Below are 18198 nucleotides of genomic sequence, written 5' to 3'. Positions count from 1 at the left end.
ATCTGAAAATGTCTGTGCACCGACGCTCCCCATTCAACCTGATGGAGCTTGAGAGGTCCTGCAAAGAAGAATGGGAGAAACTGCCCAAAAATAGGTGTGCCAACCTTGTAGCATCATACTTAAAAAGACTTGAGGCTGTAATTGGTGCCAAAGGTGCTTCAATGAAGTATTGAGCAAAGGCTGTGAATACTTATGTACATGTGATTTTTTTTTTTTTCATTTTTTTTTTTTAATAAATTTGCAAAGATTTCAAACAAACTTTCACGTTGTCATTATGGGGTATTATTTGTAGAAATTGAGGAAAATAATGAATTTAATCCATTTTGGAATAAGGCTGAAACATATCAAAATGTGGAAAAAGTGAAGTGCTGTGAATACTTTCCGGATTCACTGTAGATCAGGAGTACTTAATAGGTGGACTCCAGTCCAGATTCGGACAGAAGGATAATTCAGTCTGTACCGAGATCTAAATCATTGTGCTAGTTATCTGACACCTGGCTAAGTGATTGTGTAAGCATACGTGTATACGCGCACGGAGTGGGAATAAAGCGCGATATGTGTTTTAGACGATTCAGCTAAGCCATGTTTGTTTCAGGACAAGTTAACGTGCCGTCTTTTAATCTAACGTTTTTTCAGTCTAAATTTAGCTTTATTAATCAGCATGTTATGAGCCTTTCATAATAAACAAACTGATCTTTGTTCTAATTTTGTGAAAATTAATTGATGTCATCATGGCATGGATAGCAAGGAAAGACTAGAGTATTTATCCTTAAATTAAGCAAACAGTATTTTAATGCTTCACTGTTATGTAAATTGTTTGTTGTTAGTAGATTCTCACTTTAAGGAATATATAAAAATGGTCCATTCAGACTTAGATTTTGCAGTATTTTTTATCTGTCAAAAGGCCTCCTATGTCCCATACATGTATATTCTGAAAGTAAAACATTTAAACACAAAGACTGCTGTCATTCAGCTTCAAAACGAACTGTTGGTCTTTTAATATTCATATCCAAGTTCCCTCGACTGATGAAGTCTTGATGAAATATTTTATTCTTTTCATTATAAGTCTTCAGACCCCACTACTTTGGCTGTCTCTGGACCCCAAATGTCCCCAACCTTGCCCAGTTTTGAAGAGACTATTTTTAATGTTTAGGAATGTATTTATATATATTTTTTTTTTTTACAAAGTACTGTTGCTGCCAATGTGGCAAGTTATAAAAACTGTTAAAAAATATATATTTATAATTTCATAGCCATATGACTACTGACACCCGGTAAGCTACGTATTATTTTCCGGACCTTTGCTGGGAAGGAAATGAGATTGGACCTCTTGGTACTTTAATTGAATTCATTTAATTAGATTTGTATTGTTTGCTGGAAAGGCAAAACATTTTGCCTAGATTACAATTACATTGTTAGCAGACACTTTCTTACTAAAGTGACTTACAACACAATAAATCCATTTAGTAAGGGATAACCTACAGACAGCCAGACATAAACAGGGTGACATGGTGTTCAAGGGTGGAGTGTTATACTAAAAGGGTTTATTTTGCGATAATGACCGTCTGACTGCAGATTATCCTGTTTCTTACACAACTACTTGCCAAATACGTTAATAGACATGGACAATAACTATTTTTGAGTTATTTAATTAAATAATTTTGATAATTATATTCATTTTATTAGCTAACTTGTAAAGATTTGACTCGCAATACCCGGATGACCAGTAAAATATCACTTTATCCCCAGAAGTGCAGTCATAATATAGAAGTATTTGACTGCTAGATGGTGTGATTGGCCAATTGGAATAGAGTATTCTAGAGGGCTGTGTAATGATAGCAAATAGCTAGAGGAGTAGCTAGCTGGTTATGGCAAATAACTAGAGGGGTACACTGGTAGCTGGGAATATGCAACGCTTCTTCTAAGCTCTTCTTGTTAAGATAGGAGTTGCCCCAGGCAAGAAGTTAGATGAGAGAATGATCATAGTTCAACCAAAAATAAAAATTATTTCATAATGTATGACTTCTGTGGTGCACAGCAAGAGAATACTTAATGTCCCAACATGTCTTAATACAATGACAGAGGGTAGTGATTCATTGTCAAAAGCTGCAGATAGTTTAAGAATTAGCTCAGAGATTGATGTCGCTCTGGCTGACTTGAACGCTTTGGTTCCTGCAAGGAGAGCAGGTTCAGTGGAGTGACCAGGTTTGAAGCCTGATGGAGGGGGGATGACTGGGTTATTGTTGGCTACCGAAGTATTTCTGTGTAATATGTAAGCCCTTGCTCAAAAATGTTAAATCTCACAATACTGTCTCTCTCTCTCTCTCTCTCTCTCTCTCTGTGTGCATGCACGAGCATTTGCTGAGTGAGTGGAGTGTGATTCGGAGAGTGGCTGTGGATTTCTTTTTCTGATCTTAAGGTTTGTCAATTTTATGTGGTGATTTTTTTTCCTCCACTGTTTCCACTTCTTGTTTGTTTATATGGTCACAAAGTACTGCAAATACTGTTGGGGGAAGAGTGGGGTTGTTTGTGTTGGCCAGTTTTTTTAACTGCCGGTTATGGAGAGTGTGGAGAGGCCGAGTTACGAGCAACTCACCCGGCGGCATGGAATCAAAGTGCCGGTCGGAGTTGAGTGCTCAGTTGAGGATTGTGTTTTAGCGGTAGGAGAGGTGGTTGGTTACAGCACAATTAGATCAGCTTCTAGAATGAACAGTGCTGTTGTGTTATTCCTAGATAAGGTTTAAAAAGTGATTGAGATGGTGGAAAATGGGATAGTCCTAAATAAGTTTTATTAGGGTATTCCCACTTGTCAACCCGGCGAGGAAAGTTTGGCTGTCTAATATACCTTCGTTCATTAGTGATGAAGCACTGTGATGCAAATTATCTAGACATGGGCAGCTGGTATTTACAATAAAGAAAACCTCCTTGGGTTGCAAATCCCCATTGTTGAAGCATGTTGTGTCATTCCGTAGGCAATTTCACATGATTTTGAGGAGCGATATTGACAAGTTAAATATTGCCTTTAAACTTAAAGTCGATGGCTTTGAATATGTGATTTTTGCTACTATGTAAAATATGAAATGCTTTGGTTGTGGTAAAGAGGGACATTTGGTACGTTCCTGCCTTGAAAAAGAAATGTCAAATGGAAATGAAAACGGGTCTCAGTCTCAGTGCAAATCAAGAAAGTGGTATAGAAGAACTGAGAGGGTGGATTGGGGCTTGAAATGCATGAATTAAATGCAGATAAAGAAAACGTGGAGAGTGAGAATGAAAATTGTGAGAAAGAAAATCAAAGCAATGAAGAGATGTTAGATATTGAGATTGAAGTGGAAAACAAATTCTTAGAAAAGATGAAGCAATTTTTAAGGTGCCAGCTGTGAAGAGAAAAACAAGTCTACGTGAAATGGCATTTAAATCAAAGAAAATGCAAAATAAGACCACCAGAAGTTCAGATGAGTGTTTGAGTGCGAATGATTTGTCTGATTCAGAGAGTGAACAGGAATTTTTTGATTCCTCTGTTAAGGACAATGTGATGCAAGATTACAGTGGATATGGTTTAGAATAAATGAAGACTTTTTTGCAGTGCACGAAAGGAAAGGGGGATTTTGAGGTAAAAGATTTCTTCCCAGATCTTTCATTATTCATTGATTCAGCAAAATTCTAAATGAAACAAAGGATAATTGTTTATCAAATCCAGATGTGTATCGCTTAAAGAAATTTATACAAAAAGTGTGTTCTCAGACAATGCACAACGAATTGTCACAAGAATAATGAAATGGTATTGGTTTGTTATTTAGTGCTGGTTTTGTCCCTCACAATGAGTGAGCCTCAAACGTAAACTAGTAAGCATCATTGAAACTCATCGCCTTTGTGATGTATGGAGAAACTTTCATAATAATGAAAGGCAATATACATGGGCTCATTTCATTAGCAAGACTGGATCGTTTCTATTGTTTTGAACATCAGATACAATGTTATAAGTCTTGTCATATCTGTCCAGTTGGTTTTTCGGATCATGCAATGTTGGTAGCATGTGTTTTTATTAATTTTGTTAAGCATAAAAGTGCATATTGGCTCTTTAACAGTACCTTGCTTGAAGATGCACATTTTGGTAAATGTTTGTTTTATTTTTTAATGGGATGGAAGCATCAGAAGTCTAATATTTTCAATACAGCATGGTGGGATATTGGAACATTACAGATACAAAATTTTTGTCATCAGTACACTTCTAATGTCACCAGAGACACTGTTCAATCTATTCAAGATCTAGAGATTGATATAGTGGAACTCCAGATTCAGGCTCTTAAAGACAAAAAAGCTGTTTTAGCAGATCTGTTAGGAATTGGAGCACAGGGTCTAGATTTCAGAATTCTTCTGAAATGGATGCCCCATCCAAGTATTTCTTCAGTCTGGGAAAAAAAAACAATGGTCAAAGAATCCAGTGCTTACAGTCTGCAGATGGACAAGAGCTTATAAGGATATCTGATATTCGCAAAAGGGCTGTTAGTTTCTATAAGGAGCTACAGTGTAGGGATGGGCATTTTGGTCATTTTGTCTACTCGAGTTCTCGGACTAATTACATGTACAATGACATGTACATAACTGTATATATAATAACATGTCTGACAAACGTCTTTGGCTGCTGCATTGCATCTTGTTGTTCCAGTGTATCATCTATTCATTATTATAGGCTGTTATAAAATAATCTGTTACAAAATGTACAAAAGATTGCATAACCAGTGTCTTTATGTGAAGATTCGCTGCCCAACTTAAAGAATGTGCACAACGCGCATCTGTCTGTTCTTCAGGTTACCGTAGTAATCTTAGTAAGAGCACACCAGTTTTTTTTGTGACTGTCTAAACCGTCTATTTTCAAATCACGGTTGGCTTAACAGGAGACGCCATAACCATCGTGTATTTAATATGCGTGTTAAGTTGAAGTTCAGTTTTGAAGACACTGCATTCTGTTACATTTAGCTGTGCTCTGTCTAGCTGTTTGAAACACTCGCTGTGCATTGAGTCCACTGCCACACGTGTGTGTGTGTGTGTGTCCCCAAGTGTTTGGTTCTGTGGGGAAAGCCGCGATGCTCCGTATTGTTGTCGCTGTGATGATTCATGAAGCGTTCCATTCAACTCAGAGAGTCGGAATTTCCACCTTTCAACTGGGGAAAGTGCAACGAAATGACACATTATGTCGGCCTTCTAACATGGAAACTCATGCGGAAATCTTCAGCTCCCATTTCATCGAGATGCAGGTGTGTGTTACTTCAAGCAAACATATCGGCACCCAGGGCAGGGAGGTTTACAGTCAGTGACAAACATTCACTTTTATTTAATATGCATTAACGAGTCAAACTTCTTACATTCAAGTATAATAAAACGTGTTTAGCAAATGTTTTGCAGAGACAGGTGTTCAAAATGCGGTTAATTACGCTCTCTTTTGATGATCGTAATGATAGCATTACAGCATCGTATATCAGTTTGGTTGCTATGAGATGTCTCTGACAATCAATGGACCCATCAAAATCACAATGTAATCAATCTCAAAATTAAAAATAAGCTCCCTCTTTGACATGTTTGTGTTTAGTTGTCAGGTAATCGTCACCGAATTTCGAATTAAGTGAGAAGTCACATCATGCATGATCACCATCGATCATCGTTTTCATGATCGATCATTGCTGCCATGTCCGAGTACTCGTGCCCATCCCTACTTCAATGCATTCAGAAAGTCTTCAGACTCCTTAATTGTTTTCACATTTTATGTTGCAGCCTTATGCTAAAATGCTTTTTTTTTCTCACATCAATCTACACTCCATACCCCATAATGACAGAGCAAAAACCAGATTTTTGATAACTTTGCAAATTTATTAAAAAAAAAAAAAAATTTATATCACATTGACACAAGTATTCAGACCCTTAACTCAGTACTTAGTTGAAGCACCTTTGGCAACGATTACAGCCTTAAGTCTTTTTGGTATGAGGCGACAAGCTTTGCACACCTGGATTTGGGGATTTTCTGCCATTCTTCTCTGCAGATCCCCTCATGCTCTGTCACGTTGGATGGGGACCGGCAGTAGACAGCCATTTTCAGGTCTCTCCAGAGATGTTCAATTGAATTATAGTTCGGGCTCTGGCTGGGCCACTCAAGGACATTCACAGAGTTGTTCCTAAGCCACTCTTGCGTTGTCTTGGCTGTGTGCTTAGGGTCATTGTCCTGTTGGAATGTGAACCTTTGGCCCAGTCTGAGGCCGAGAGTTGAAAAGTTTTCCACTTTGGGTAAAAACACAGCACTCGTCACTGTCACTTTTTACCCAGCCATCCAATCACAGGTGGAGGAGGGGCGGGACAATACCACACTGACAAACCATCACATCCTACTTGTACAATGACTGAACAACAATGGAGGAGAAGTTTGCTGGTCTCTGAGTATTCATGTCTGTACTAGATGACATTTCCGGACTACCACAATATTAATATGAAAAATAATGCTTCAGCCTTCCCTTCATCCAGAGCAAGGGACAGAGCAAGTACTCCTCCTTGTGCCAACATTTTTACATTCAGTACTTGTTGATAACACAAACTATCTGCAAAATTAGGTACTTGCAACACATTACTTCCACAGATATTCCGTATCATAGCAACCAATGCGTCTCAGCTGAAAAACAATGCGCCTCTAAAGCGCTCCCAGCTGGGCATTTTCAGAAGAGCGCCTGGCATTTTCAGCTGCAAAAAACGCTTTTGTGGACACACAGCCTTAGGATGGTATTGCGAAGGAGATGAGCGGTGCCTGGTTTCCTCTAGACATGACATTTGGAATTGAGGCCAAACAGTTCAATCTTCGTTTCATCAGACCAGAGAATCTTGTTTCTCACTGTCTGAGAGTCCTTTAGGTGCTTTTTTGCAAATTTCAAGCAAGCTTTCTTGTGTCTTGCACTGAGGAGAGGCTTCTGTCTGGCCACTCTGCCATAAAGCCCAGATTGGTGGAGTGTTGCAGTGGTGGTTGTTCTACTGCAAGTTTCTCCCATCTCCACACATGATCTCTGGAGCTCAACCAGAGTGACCATCAGATTCTTGGTCACCTCTCTTACCAAGGCCCTTTTACTCCGATTGCTCAGTTTGGCTAGGTGGCCAGCTCTAGAAAGAGTCCTGGTTGTTCCAAACTTCCATTTAAGAATTATAGAGGCCACTGTACTCTTGGGAACTTTCAATGCAGCTGAAATGTTTTTGTAGCCTTCCCCAGATCTGTGCCTCAACACAATCCTGTCTCTGAGCTTTGTAGGCAGTTCCTTTGACCTCATGGCTTGGTTTTTGCTCTGATATGCATTTTCAGCTGTGAGAACTTATATAGACAGGTGTGTGCCTTTCCAAAAAAATGTCCAATCAATTGAATTTGCCATAGGTAAACTCCAATCAAAGTGTAGAAATATTTTAAAGATAATGTGATGTGAGAAATGGGGTGCATCTGAGCTAAATTTCAAGTGTCACAGCAAAGGGTCTGAATCTTTATGTCAATGTGATTTATATTTTAGTTTTAAAAGTTATCAAAAATCTGGTTTTTGCTTTGTCATTATGGGTATGGAGTGTAGATTGATGTTTTTTTTTTTTATAAAGCATTTTAGCACAAAGCTGCAACATAACAAAATGTGAAAAAAACGAAGGGGTCTGAATGCACTGTATATGCCTACGAGTATGTAAAAGACCAGCTTACAGCTCAGTGTTTTTTTTTTTTTATGATCTCCCACAAGTGGCTGAAGAGTCTTTTGTAGATCTGGTGCATCCTCTAACAGTAGAGGAACTTTTCAAGTCACTGCAGAGTATGAAAAATGGTACAGCACCAGAACTAGATGGGCTGCCAGTTGAATTTTATATAAATTTGGTCTAATTTTTATGGACCATGAAAAGGCGTTTGATCGGGTGGAACATTAGTTTTTATGGTGCACTTTTGAAGCATTTGGTTTTCCACCTGGTTTCACTGCAATGATCAGAGTGCTCTATGAGGACATTGAAAGTGTACTAAAGGTCAATGGTGGCTTGAATAACCCTTTTAAAATACAGAGGGGAATCAGACAAGGTTGCTTTGCAAGGAATGCTCTATTCGATAACATTAGAACCCATGCTAAATAGAGTTAGGGCTGAGTTAGATGGGTTCAGTTACAATAATTTTATTCCACCTGTAAAGTTGTCAGTGTACGCAGATGATGTGATGGTACTAATAAGTGGGCAGAATGATATTAATAGGTTAACTGATTGTAATTAATTATGGAAAAATCTCCTCTGCCAAAGTAAATTGGGCTAAAAGTTCAGCACTTCTTGTTGGGAAAATGGAAATGGTTGGTTTGGTCGCATGGTGGTCTTAAGTACCTTGGAGTTTTTTTGGGCAATGTAATGACAGTTCAGAAAAATTGGGAAAACATGATTGAAAATATAGAAAGTAGATTAGGAAGGTGGAAGTGGTTATTGCCTAATATGTCTTTTAGGGGGAGAACACTGATTATTAATAACTTGGTGGCTTCTTAATTGTGGCACAGAATACCTGTTTTAGAACCTCCTGCTGGGGTCCTGGAAAGAATACAGGTTATTGTAAATAATTTGTTTCTGGAATAAACTACATTGGATACCAAGGAGTGTCCTTTATCTTCCAAAGGAGGAGGCTGGACAGGGGGTAGTTGATCTCAAGCAGGAAATTAGCCTTTAGGCTGCAATTTGTTCAAAAACGTTTATATAGATCAAATATATCATGGACTGGAGTAGCTTGTTTTCTTTTAAGTATGATTGGGGGGTTGGGTTTTGGAAATAATATTTTTTGACAGACTGCAGGAAGTTTGATTTGAAGGTCATCTCCCCTTTTATGAAAGTGTAAGAAAAGTATGGTGCATGGTGCAAGCCACAAGAGTTTTGCCCTATAAAAACCTAAAAACTAAAATGTATTGACACACCATGGAGAGAATATTTAGGTATTGTTGATATTGTTAAGCCTGTGTGGAGTTCACTTTATAAGCCACCATTGACTAAGCCTGTGGGTGATCTTCAATGGCAAATACTATATGGTATCATTGCAATCAATGCTTTTATCTCATTGCTGAATCCAACTGTAAAAGATACTTGTCCCTTTTGTTTTATACATTTGTGAGAGATTGAGGCCTATTTTTGTTTTATTGGAAGATTTATTTTCTGCCTTTAAGTGTTTACAATGGCTGTGTTAATTTTTGGTTTCAAGTATAATAAATACAAAAAAAGGAAAGGACGGTTACTAAAATTTCTTCTGGGTCAAGCAAAAATGGCTGTCTATTTTAGTAGAAAATGTAAAATTCTCTTTGGAACTGATAGTAGGGAAGATTTGTTTAAGGAGTTCACAAGAGCAAGAATAAAACGTGGCTATTTTATTCGTCTATGAAGGAACAGACAAAGTTTGAAGAAATTTAGAGTATAGAAAAGATGTTGTGTTGGGTTGAAAATGATGCATTGCATTTTGCTGATGGAACTGGGTATATAATGGAGTATTTTAATGGTGTAAGTGTGGTGTTGTTTTATTTTGTGTGTTGCTGTAATAAAATAAAGGTGTTATAAAAATTCAAAAACATCTCTCTCTCTCTGCAGCATTGTAGATTGCTGTCACCTCTGCAGGAGAGTCCATTAACCAATATGAAGGATGAGCAGGGCTGCCTAGAAACACTAGAAGAGCCCTCCTTTCAGCTGCACAAAAAGCCTGGTCAGCATTTCTTTCTGGAGTTTTTTTCTAAGTACTTTTTTTCTGCCTTTTCTGAATGGTTTCTAAGTTCTTATTCACATTTTCTAGGAGCTAAACACGATAGCAGTGAACTATGGAAGTCCATTCATGATGCCAAATCCAATTTGCCTAAAAAGGTACAAATCCTTTGTGGGTACATGCTTGCATACATGGCAAAATATGATCCACTCTTAAGTGTTATCTCTGATAACCTGTGCGTGTGTGTTTTGCAGGATATTGTCCTGAAGAATGCAGACTCCTGGACAAGTCTGGGTAAGATGGCTGCACAAACTCCTTGCACCATCAAGTCATCCAAGGAGAGTTTCCAGCAGTTCCGTAAGGTTGCCATGGAGAAAGAGGAACGAGAGCGAGCTCGTAAACTGCAGTTGGAGGCTGGCCGAGAGAAGAGCAGCACAGATAAAAACAGGTATAAAAGGAATCTTACTTTTAAAGCAACACCGTACATAAAGTTGTATTATGTAATCTTTGTTTCATTTTGGAGGCCTTTCAATCTCTGCCTGGCAGAGAGTTGATTCCAGCTGACCACAGCATACCATGGCTTAGTTCCAAAACCTAGAAGACTTCCTCGCACTCTGCTCTCCACACTAATCCTTTTTTGTATGAAAACGCATTGATTTTGCTATGTTTACACCTGTTATACACACTAGAATGGTGTTCTCCTCCACCAAAAATAAAGACTTTGGAAAACATTGATGTTAGGATACTGAAAGTTGAGTTTTCATACTTAAATGGATTAATGTGGACATGGTTTAAGCCAGTGTTCTCACCGAAAAGGAATCTCATGAATGACCAAATTAAAACATGCTACATAGGGTACTACACCCAGGGTACTCAACTTTGAAAAGCTTGCATCTATGATTACCCTCTTTTAGGGTTTTGTTTAGCTTAGTAACACAGATCACTAATAATGAAGCATTTGGGAGATGTCACAACGCTGTTATTTAAGGTAAACTCTTTCTGTTATTACTGTTCATGATGGGTATCTCTCTTGAGCTCTTCAAACATGTTTGTCACCCGACACTTGCAAACTCGCGCTATGACAGTGGCAAGCGGGTGTGCAAGAGTGACTTGGCGCACATGTTTGACTGAGCACGCACAAACTGTTTCTGTTAACACGCACAAAGTCTGACCTAGCACTTATGTAATATTAAATAGCCTATAATCCGAATTAAATTCACGTCTCTGCATTCAATACATTATTTTCATCTGTTTGCAGTTTTTTTGTTTTATATATATATATATATATATATATATATATATATATATATATATATATATATATATATATATATAAAACTAAACGGCAATTAAGAGACACTGAGAATGACATGTTGTAGAAATTTACACCTTAATATTGGTTTCAGGGCTCAACAATAAGGACTGCCCGATGTGTCTGCCCTGTGTCTGTGCCACATCTATTACCATTGTGATGAAAAGTGCAGGGAAAAAAAAAACACCATGAATTTCGGAGGGATTGCACGTCTTGTGCAACATTTTAATTATCCCCACACAGTCTATGTTCACAGTGTGGGAAATTCCCACATTCTTTCATTTTGACAAATTGGTGAAAATTAGTATTCCACTCATAGGAACACAAGAAATCAATATTTTCTTTCTATTGGACTGTAAATCCATGGCTCTCGCTGTTTAACATGCATGAGCACTCGTAAAGGGACAGAGCGCTAGTATTGTTTGCACAGTAAAAAAAGTGACTTTTTTTCTCATTTTTTTGCATTTTAGAGATGAAGCACTGATGAAATGTAATAAACTTTGTAAAAACCCGGTTATACAGTACACATGGTTGGAAACTGAGCTGGTCAGTATCCCAAATGTAACTACAATTAACAACTAGATAATATTTCAAAACATAATCATTAATTCTTGGAGTATGATGTGAAAAAAGATTAATAATAATAGCCATCACTATGGCTATTATTATAATCAGAGCTGTTCAGCTCGAAAATGACATTTAAAACCGTCTACTTTATATCATCCTCTTAACACATCTGTTACGTTTCTCATTCTGTACTGTACAGGTATTTTCTTCCTGTACTTTGTGTGTAGTCAGTGTTGGTCTTGTTTGGGTTGTCTAATTTCATGTTTATATCCACATTCTTAATTCATATATTAGGTCTAATATTTTCCTACTGTATATTACACGTCACAACCGATTTAGTAGCAAGGTCTCCCCTCTCGAGAATTCCTGTGTTTTATTACATTCAGCCAACAATATAATCTTTAACTCAGTGACTAAATCTTTGATCCTGCTTGTGAAAACATTACACATGGCCCAAAAGTTGACAGCATGACTAAACGGTGACTGAAAACCCATCATCTGCTTCACTGAACACTTTGCTGAGAAACACAATACAATACGATTTCTATAGCACATTTAAAACAACAGCAGTTGACCAAAGTGCTTTCAGAAATAGTAAGGTTAAAAAGATATTAAATAATTATACATTACACATTAACAACAATTACTCTGCTCAACCTCAAAAGCCAGACAAAAATATTTTTGTCTTTAAACGAGACTTAAAAGCCTCCACCGTAGGGGAGAGTCTTATGTTTAAAGGAAGAGTGTTTCAGATTCAGGGAGCAACAGCGGAGAATGCACGGTCACCTCTAGATTTTAACCTCGTCTTAGTAACGGACAGGAGCATCTGATTAGAAGACCTCAACATTTTAGCAGTTGGATGGGATGTAAAACATCAGCAATGTATTTAGGAGCTACACCAATAAAAACCTTGAATACAAACAAAAGGATCTTAAACTGTATCCTGAACTTAAATGGCAGCCAATGTAGAGAGGCTAGGACAGGGGTTATATTATCCCTCTTTTCACCTGTCAAAAGCTTAGCTGCTGCATTTTAAACAAGCTGAATTTGGGACAGGTAACACTGGGAAATGCCTATATGTAGTGAATTACAGTAGTCAATGCATGAAGATATAAAGGCATGCATAACGGTTTCCAGATCTTTGATAGAGCTATCTCCAAATTGAAGGCTATTCTTTCTAAGTTGGAAGAAACTGCTTTTAACACTTGATTTGATTGTCACATTTCAGTGCTAAATCAAAGGTGACACCCAGATTTTGTTATCCTGGTCAAATACACTTGATTTAGTGGATAGTCTTTTATGATCTCATTGGAGGCCGAAGAGGAGCCAAAAACATCAGAGAATGGATCCTTGTGGAAGACCACAGCATAATGATGCTGATGAGGAAGTAAAGTTTCAAATACAAATTGATAACGATCTATTCTTTTAAATATGACTTAAACCAATTAAAGGCTGTACCCTTGATGCCCACCTCATCTTCCATGCTCTGTGATAAGATTTAATGTTCAGTAGTATTAAAAAATGGCAGTTAGATCAAGCAGGTTTAGAACTACAACATTCCCTGAATCGACAGCTAGCATTATGTCATTAGATAACTTGAGCGGAGCAGTGTCTGTGCTATGGAAGGTCCTAAACCCAAATTGGAATACATCAGTAATATCATTCTCAGATAATAATGGAACAAGTTGAGATAAAATAACATTTTCTAAAATTTTCGATAGAAATGGTAGTTTTGATATAGGCCTATAATTTTTTCAAATCACTAGGGTCTAAGTTCGTTTCTTGATGAGGGGCTGCACTACCTCATGTTTAAAACAAGTAGGAACAATGCCATTGATTAAGCTGTTATTTATAAGAGGCTGAATACTAGGACCAAATGCATCTTGAGTTTAACAACAGCCGAGGAAGAATGGAGTTAAGGGATTGGTTGCAAGTCTCATATTAGTAATTATATTTACCAGCTGAGAGAGTGAAACAGGCTCAAAGCTACTGAAACTTTGAGTTATTACCAAGGAGTCATGCATAGGTAAAATAGTATGGTTCCTAAGGTTAATGATTTTGTTCAAGATGAATTGCAAAAAAAATCCTCACAGGTTTTTAATTCAACCAAGGCAATTTGTGTAAAGCACATGTGTAAATGGCAGGACTGCTAAGGGTTAATAAGATTAATTTATATCTGTGAAGCACTAACATGGGGTTATATAAGGCCTAAAGCAGTAATTTACATCTATCTTGCAAACTTAAAATGTGATACAATTATGGGGAAAATTGTCTTATAAATGTAATGTATAAAAAATATTTAGCTTTGGACAAATTGTTTTAAAGCCATGATGGTAAAAACAGATATTTTTTTATTTTGGTGTTGGGGCCAGTGAAAATGTTTGCAGGGCCAGTAAAAATCTGAACCACTGGGCCAGTCGGGAAAAAAAATCCTTGGATTCTTATGACAACATCAAGCGGGCCACAAAAAGATGGTTCACGGCCAGATGCCTGTTGAGTACCATGGAACTACACTATATGGTCAAAAGTTTCTAAACACTTGAACACCAACATTCATTTGTGCTTGTTGAACATTTACTTTCAAAACCACAGGGATTAATCACACTCTTTGCTTTTAGAAAGGGTTTTCACTTGATTTTGGAATATAGCTGCATGGATTTGCTCCCATTCAGACACAAAAAGCATCAGTGAGGTCAGACCTTGATGTTGGATGATGGACCCTGGCTCGCAGTCGGCGTCCAGTTCATCCTAAAGATGTTAAGTGGTTTTCAGGTCTGGTCTTTGTGCATGCCCGTCAAGTTTGCATCATCAGTACATTATTTCTTTATGGACCTCTCTTTATGCGCAGGGGCGTTGTCATGCTGGAACAGAAAAGGGCCCTCACCAAACGGTTACCATAAAGTTGGAAGCACACAATTGTTTAGAATGCCACTGTTTGCTGAAGCATTCAGATTTGTCTTCACTGGAATTAATGGAATAGTGAGACTTTTTAATTAAGAGGGTGTGTCCACATACTTTTGGCCATATAGTGCACATTAGCAGTCACTAACACCGCATACAATTGCTCTTTACAAAAAGTGCACAAGAGACTCCAGTTAACATTTTATTTTAATAGCATTTGGCGGTATCAAATGTTGATAACCTAATGACTCCATACTCTAATAAGCACAAAAAATACATAGCACTCATATTGAAAACTCGTATTGAAGTCCAGTTTCAATTAGATGGAATTATTTTTTTGGTAACACTTTACTATAAGGTTCCATTTAGTTAACATTAGGTAACTATTAGTTAACATGAACTAACAATTAACAATACTTTTACAGCATTATTTGATCTTTGATAATGCTCATTTCAACATTTTCTAAGTCGGAAGTCAACAGTGAATAACCTTTTTTTATAAACTAACATTAACAAAGATAAGTAAATGCTGTAATCGTCATTTGTTAGTTCGTAAAACCTGATGCATTGACTAAATTTAACGAATTAATCCTTATTAAGTGTTACCAAATTATGTTTTTATAAATCGATGCCTTTTAGCATTAAAAGTATAAAAGTATATTTAGATAAAGTACATTTATACTTAAAATGCTGTCTAGGAATACAGCTCACTAGGTTTTAGAACAGAGTTCCTGTGTTTTGTGTATACACTGCCTGGCCAAAAAAAAAGTAGCATAGTCTAATATTTAATTGGACTGCCATTAGCTTTGATTATGGCGCGCATTCGTCGTGGCATTGTTTCGAACACCTTTTGCCACGTCACAACATTTATTTTTGTCCAGAGTTGCATTAAGGTCAGGACTCTGTGGTGGCCAATCCATGTGTGAAAATGATTCCTCATGCTTCCTGAACCTCTCTTTCACAATTTGAGCCTGATGAATCTTGGCATTGTCGTCTTGGAATATGCCCATGCTGTTAGGGAATAAAAAAAAAATCACCTGGTCATTCAGTACATTCAGGTAGTCCCCTGACTTCATTTTATTGCCACATAACATTGCTGAGCCTAGACTTGACCAATTGAAGTAACCCCAGATCATAACACTGCCTTAAATCCAATATTTATTTTTTTTAAATTTATTTATTTTTTTTTTTTGGCCAGGCAGTGTATGTAAAGAAAAGACTAAGAAACAATGAGTAAAACCCCATGGAGCCATAGGGAGATGCCATGCCACCACTAGTAGCTGTTTCGTTTATAGTATTGCAGTATTTTTTGCTAGAAGTACTGTCTTATTTGTCTTATTGCTGTCTGGTGTTATTAATTTACCTCAACATTCAGATCCCCATGGCCTACAGTTTGAATGTTCATATAATATTTGCATGTTCCCATTGAACTCGCTGACAGATGGCCCTTTAAAGGAATAGTTCACCCAAAAATGACAATTCTCTCATCATTTACTCACCCTCATGCCATCCCAGATGTGTATGACTTACTTTCTTCTGCAGAATACAATCGAAGATTTTTATAAGAATTTCTCAGCTCTTTTGGTCCATACAATGTAAGTGAATGGGTGCCAAAGACCAGAAGTACTCCAGACGACTCTGGTGGCTAAATCCATATATTCTGAAGCAATTTGATAGGTGTGGGTGAAAAACAGATCAATATTTAAGTCCTTTTTTTGCTATAAATTGTCGTCCCTGTGCAGTCCAATTCCACTTTTGCTTTCTCATTCTTCTTCTGTTTTTGGTGATTCACATCCTTGCATATCACCCCCTAATGTGCAGGGAGGAGAATTTATGACAAAAAAATGACTTGAATATTTATCTGTTTCTCACCCACACCTATCATATCATGTCTGAAAACTTGGATTTAACCACTGGAAGCATATGGATTATTTTATGCTCCCATTATGTGAATTTTGGCACCCATTCACTTATATATTCTATAAGTGTATAATATATTATTCTAAATATCTTAATTTGTGTTCTGCAGAAGAAAGAAAGTCATACACCTCTGGGATGGCATGAGGGTGAGTAAATGATGAGAGAATTTTCATTTTTGGGTGAACTATCCCTTTAATGGTTTATAGTGTGATGCAGCAGCTCCAAAAGACCAAGTTGGACTGCCAACCTTCAAAGCCAGAAGTGGAGTCAGCAGAGCTGCCACTGATGGCGGCCATCTTGGATACCCCTACAGTCCCTGAGTCATGCACTCTTCCACAGAATTCTGTGGACCAAGAACGAGAGATGGCTCGCAAGAGAGAGCAGGAGCGCCGCAGGAGGGAGGCTGTAAGTAACTCATCCATAGCTGGATACAAACTATAAAGTAGTTAAAGTTTTTTTTACTGTGCAATTTTACATTTAGCATTTTATAGTATTGTAATGAATATTAAAATATTACTTTAATATTATGTATAATACTTTTCAGTGCTTTTTATTTCCCCCCCAGATGTCAGGAATCATTGACATGACCATGCAGAGTGACATAATGGCAACCTTTGAGAAGAACTTGGACTGAGATATAAACTAATACAATTATTTGGTTGTGTACATTGTGCTACTGTTCGGTGAACAGTGTGGACTGTCTTGTCCCTTCCCTAACTTGTTCTAAGAGTCCTGGTGACTGAAACGGGTCTTAGTCTTTTCATGGACGAAAATACTGAAATATAGCTGCATCACTTTACATTTGTACTAAATTAGCTCTAGCAAAAAAAAAAAAAAAAAACAGTAGTGGACCATGTAAAATGTTGCAAGTCCAATATGCACACCATTAACAGTGTTTTGTGTGTATATTCCTGATTTTTTTATTTTTTTTTGTTCTGTTTTTTTTTTTTTTTTTTGATGACTTGGATTTGCCTGCACTGAAATGCTGCCAAAGTGTCTAAGGCAGTTTTGAAAGAGAAACATGTTTGACGTTTTACAACAGTCTTTGTGTTCTTTAACATGTTTAGTAGTTCATTTTGTTTTATACTGAACAATTGTGTTTACATCTCTTGAATATTATTGTAATCGAATCTTTGACACATTCCATCAACTCTTCTGCTTTATGAATAATGCATAGCTGGTCGTTTTGCGCCAGCTGTTGATAGAACTGTAAGGGTATTAGCTGGTATTTCATGTATTTGACTTATTGCAGTAATTTAAACAGAACATGTACTGACTGAGTTAAGCTTGTCCTGTTTAAGTTATCAAAACAAACAAAAACAAAAATTCTGTAGTGTCAGAAATGTAATATTAGCATGTGTGTTAAAGTAATATTTAGTATTTTGTTACCCGGGACAGCCAATTTTATAGGTGTCTGCCTTCAATGAATGGGACTTCTTTAGATAAGTTTTTGCACTTCCTGTATTTCTATTTGTATCCATTTGGAAGTGTAGTGCCATGAAGTTCCTCTCTTGGAGATGATAGGCAGTTCTTTGTGCCTAAAGTCATGGATTCTCCGGAGCTATGGTGATCTGATGATTGTACCGCACTGAAGGCATGTTCAATATTGTTTTTCTGACTGTAATGGTTGTGGCAGTTTTCCAGTGGTCTCTTCCTGTAAATGATCATCACAAGCACTTTATTCATTCTACCACCATGCTGAGGTGTCACAAGCTATCGAGGAAAAGACTAATATATTGTTTCAAAAAGATCACATTCTAAAAGTTAAATCAATAAAAAAAAAAAAAAAGTA

The 18198-nt window shown here is 37.2% G+C and overlaps 1 protein-coding gene across 3 annotated transcripts in view; it reads left to right on the top strand.

The window, feature by feature from the left end:
• Positions 1-18198, top strand: part of LOC127449627 (bromodomain testis-specific protein-like) — a 47236-nt gene extending 29038 nt beyond the window's left edge. For all 3 annotated transcript variants that reach the window (XM_051713150.1, XM_051713149.1, XM_051713148.1), the window contains 5 exons: positions 9598-9709; positions 9797-9864; positions 9961-10154; positions 16613-16811; positions 16972-18198. In XM_051713150.1, the coding sequence (XP_051569110.1) occupies positions 9598-9709; positions 9797-9864; positions 9961-10154; positions 16613-16811; positions 16972-17040 (642 nt within the window). In that variant the 3' untranslated portion in view covers positions 17041-18198. The remainder of the gene's footprint in view (positions 1-9597; positions 9710-9796; positions 9865-9960; positions 10155-16612; positions 16812-16971) is intronic.

Source organism: Myxocyprinus asiaticus, chromosome 12 (genome assembly GCF_019703515.2).
Source record: "Myxocyprinus asiaticus isolate MX2 ecotype Aquarium Trade chromosome 12, UBuf_Myxa_2, whole genome shotgun sequence".
NCBI lineage: Eukaryota > Metazoa > Chordata > Actinopteri > Cypriniformes > Catostomidae > Myxocyprinus > Myxocyprinus asiaticus.
This window is presented reverse-complemented; position numbering and strand designations above follow the sequence as displayed.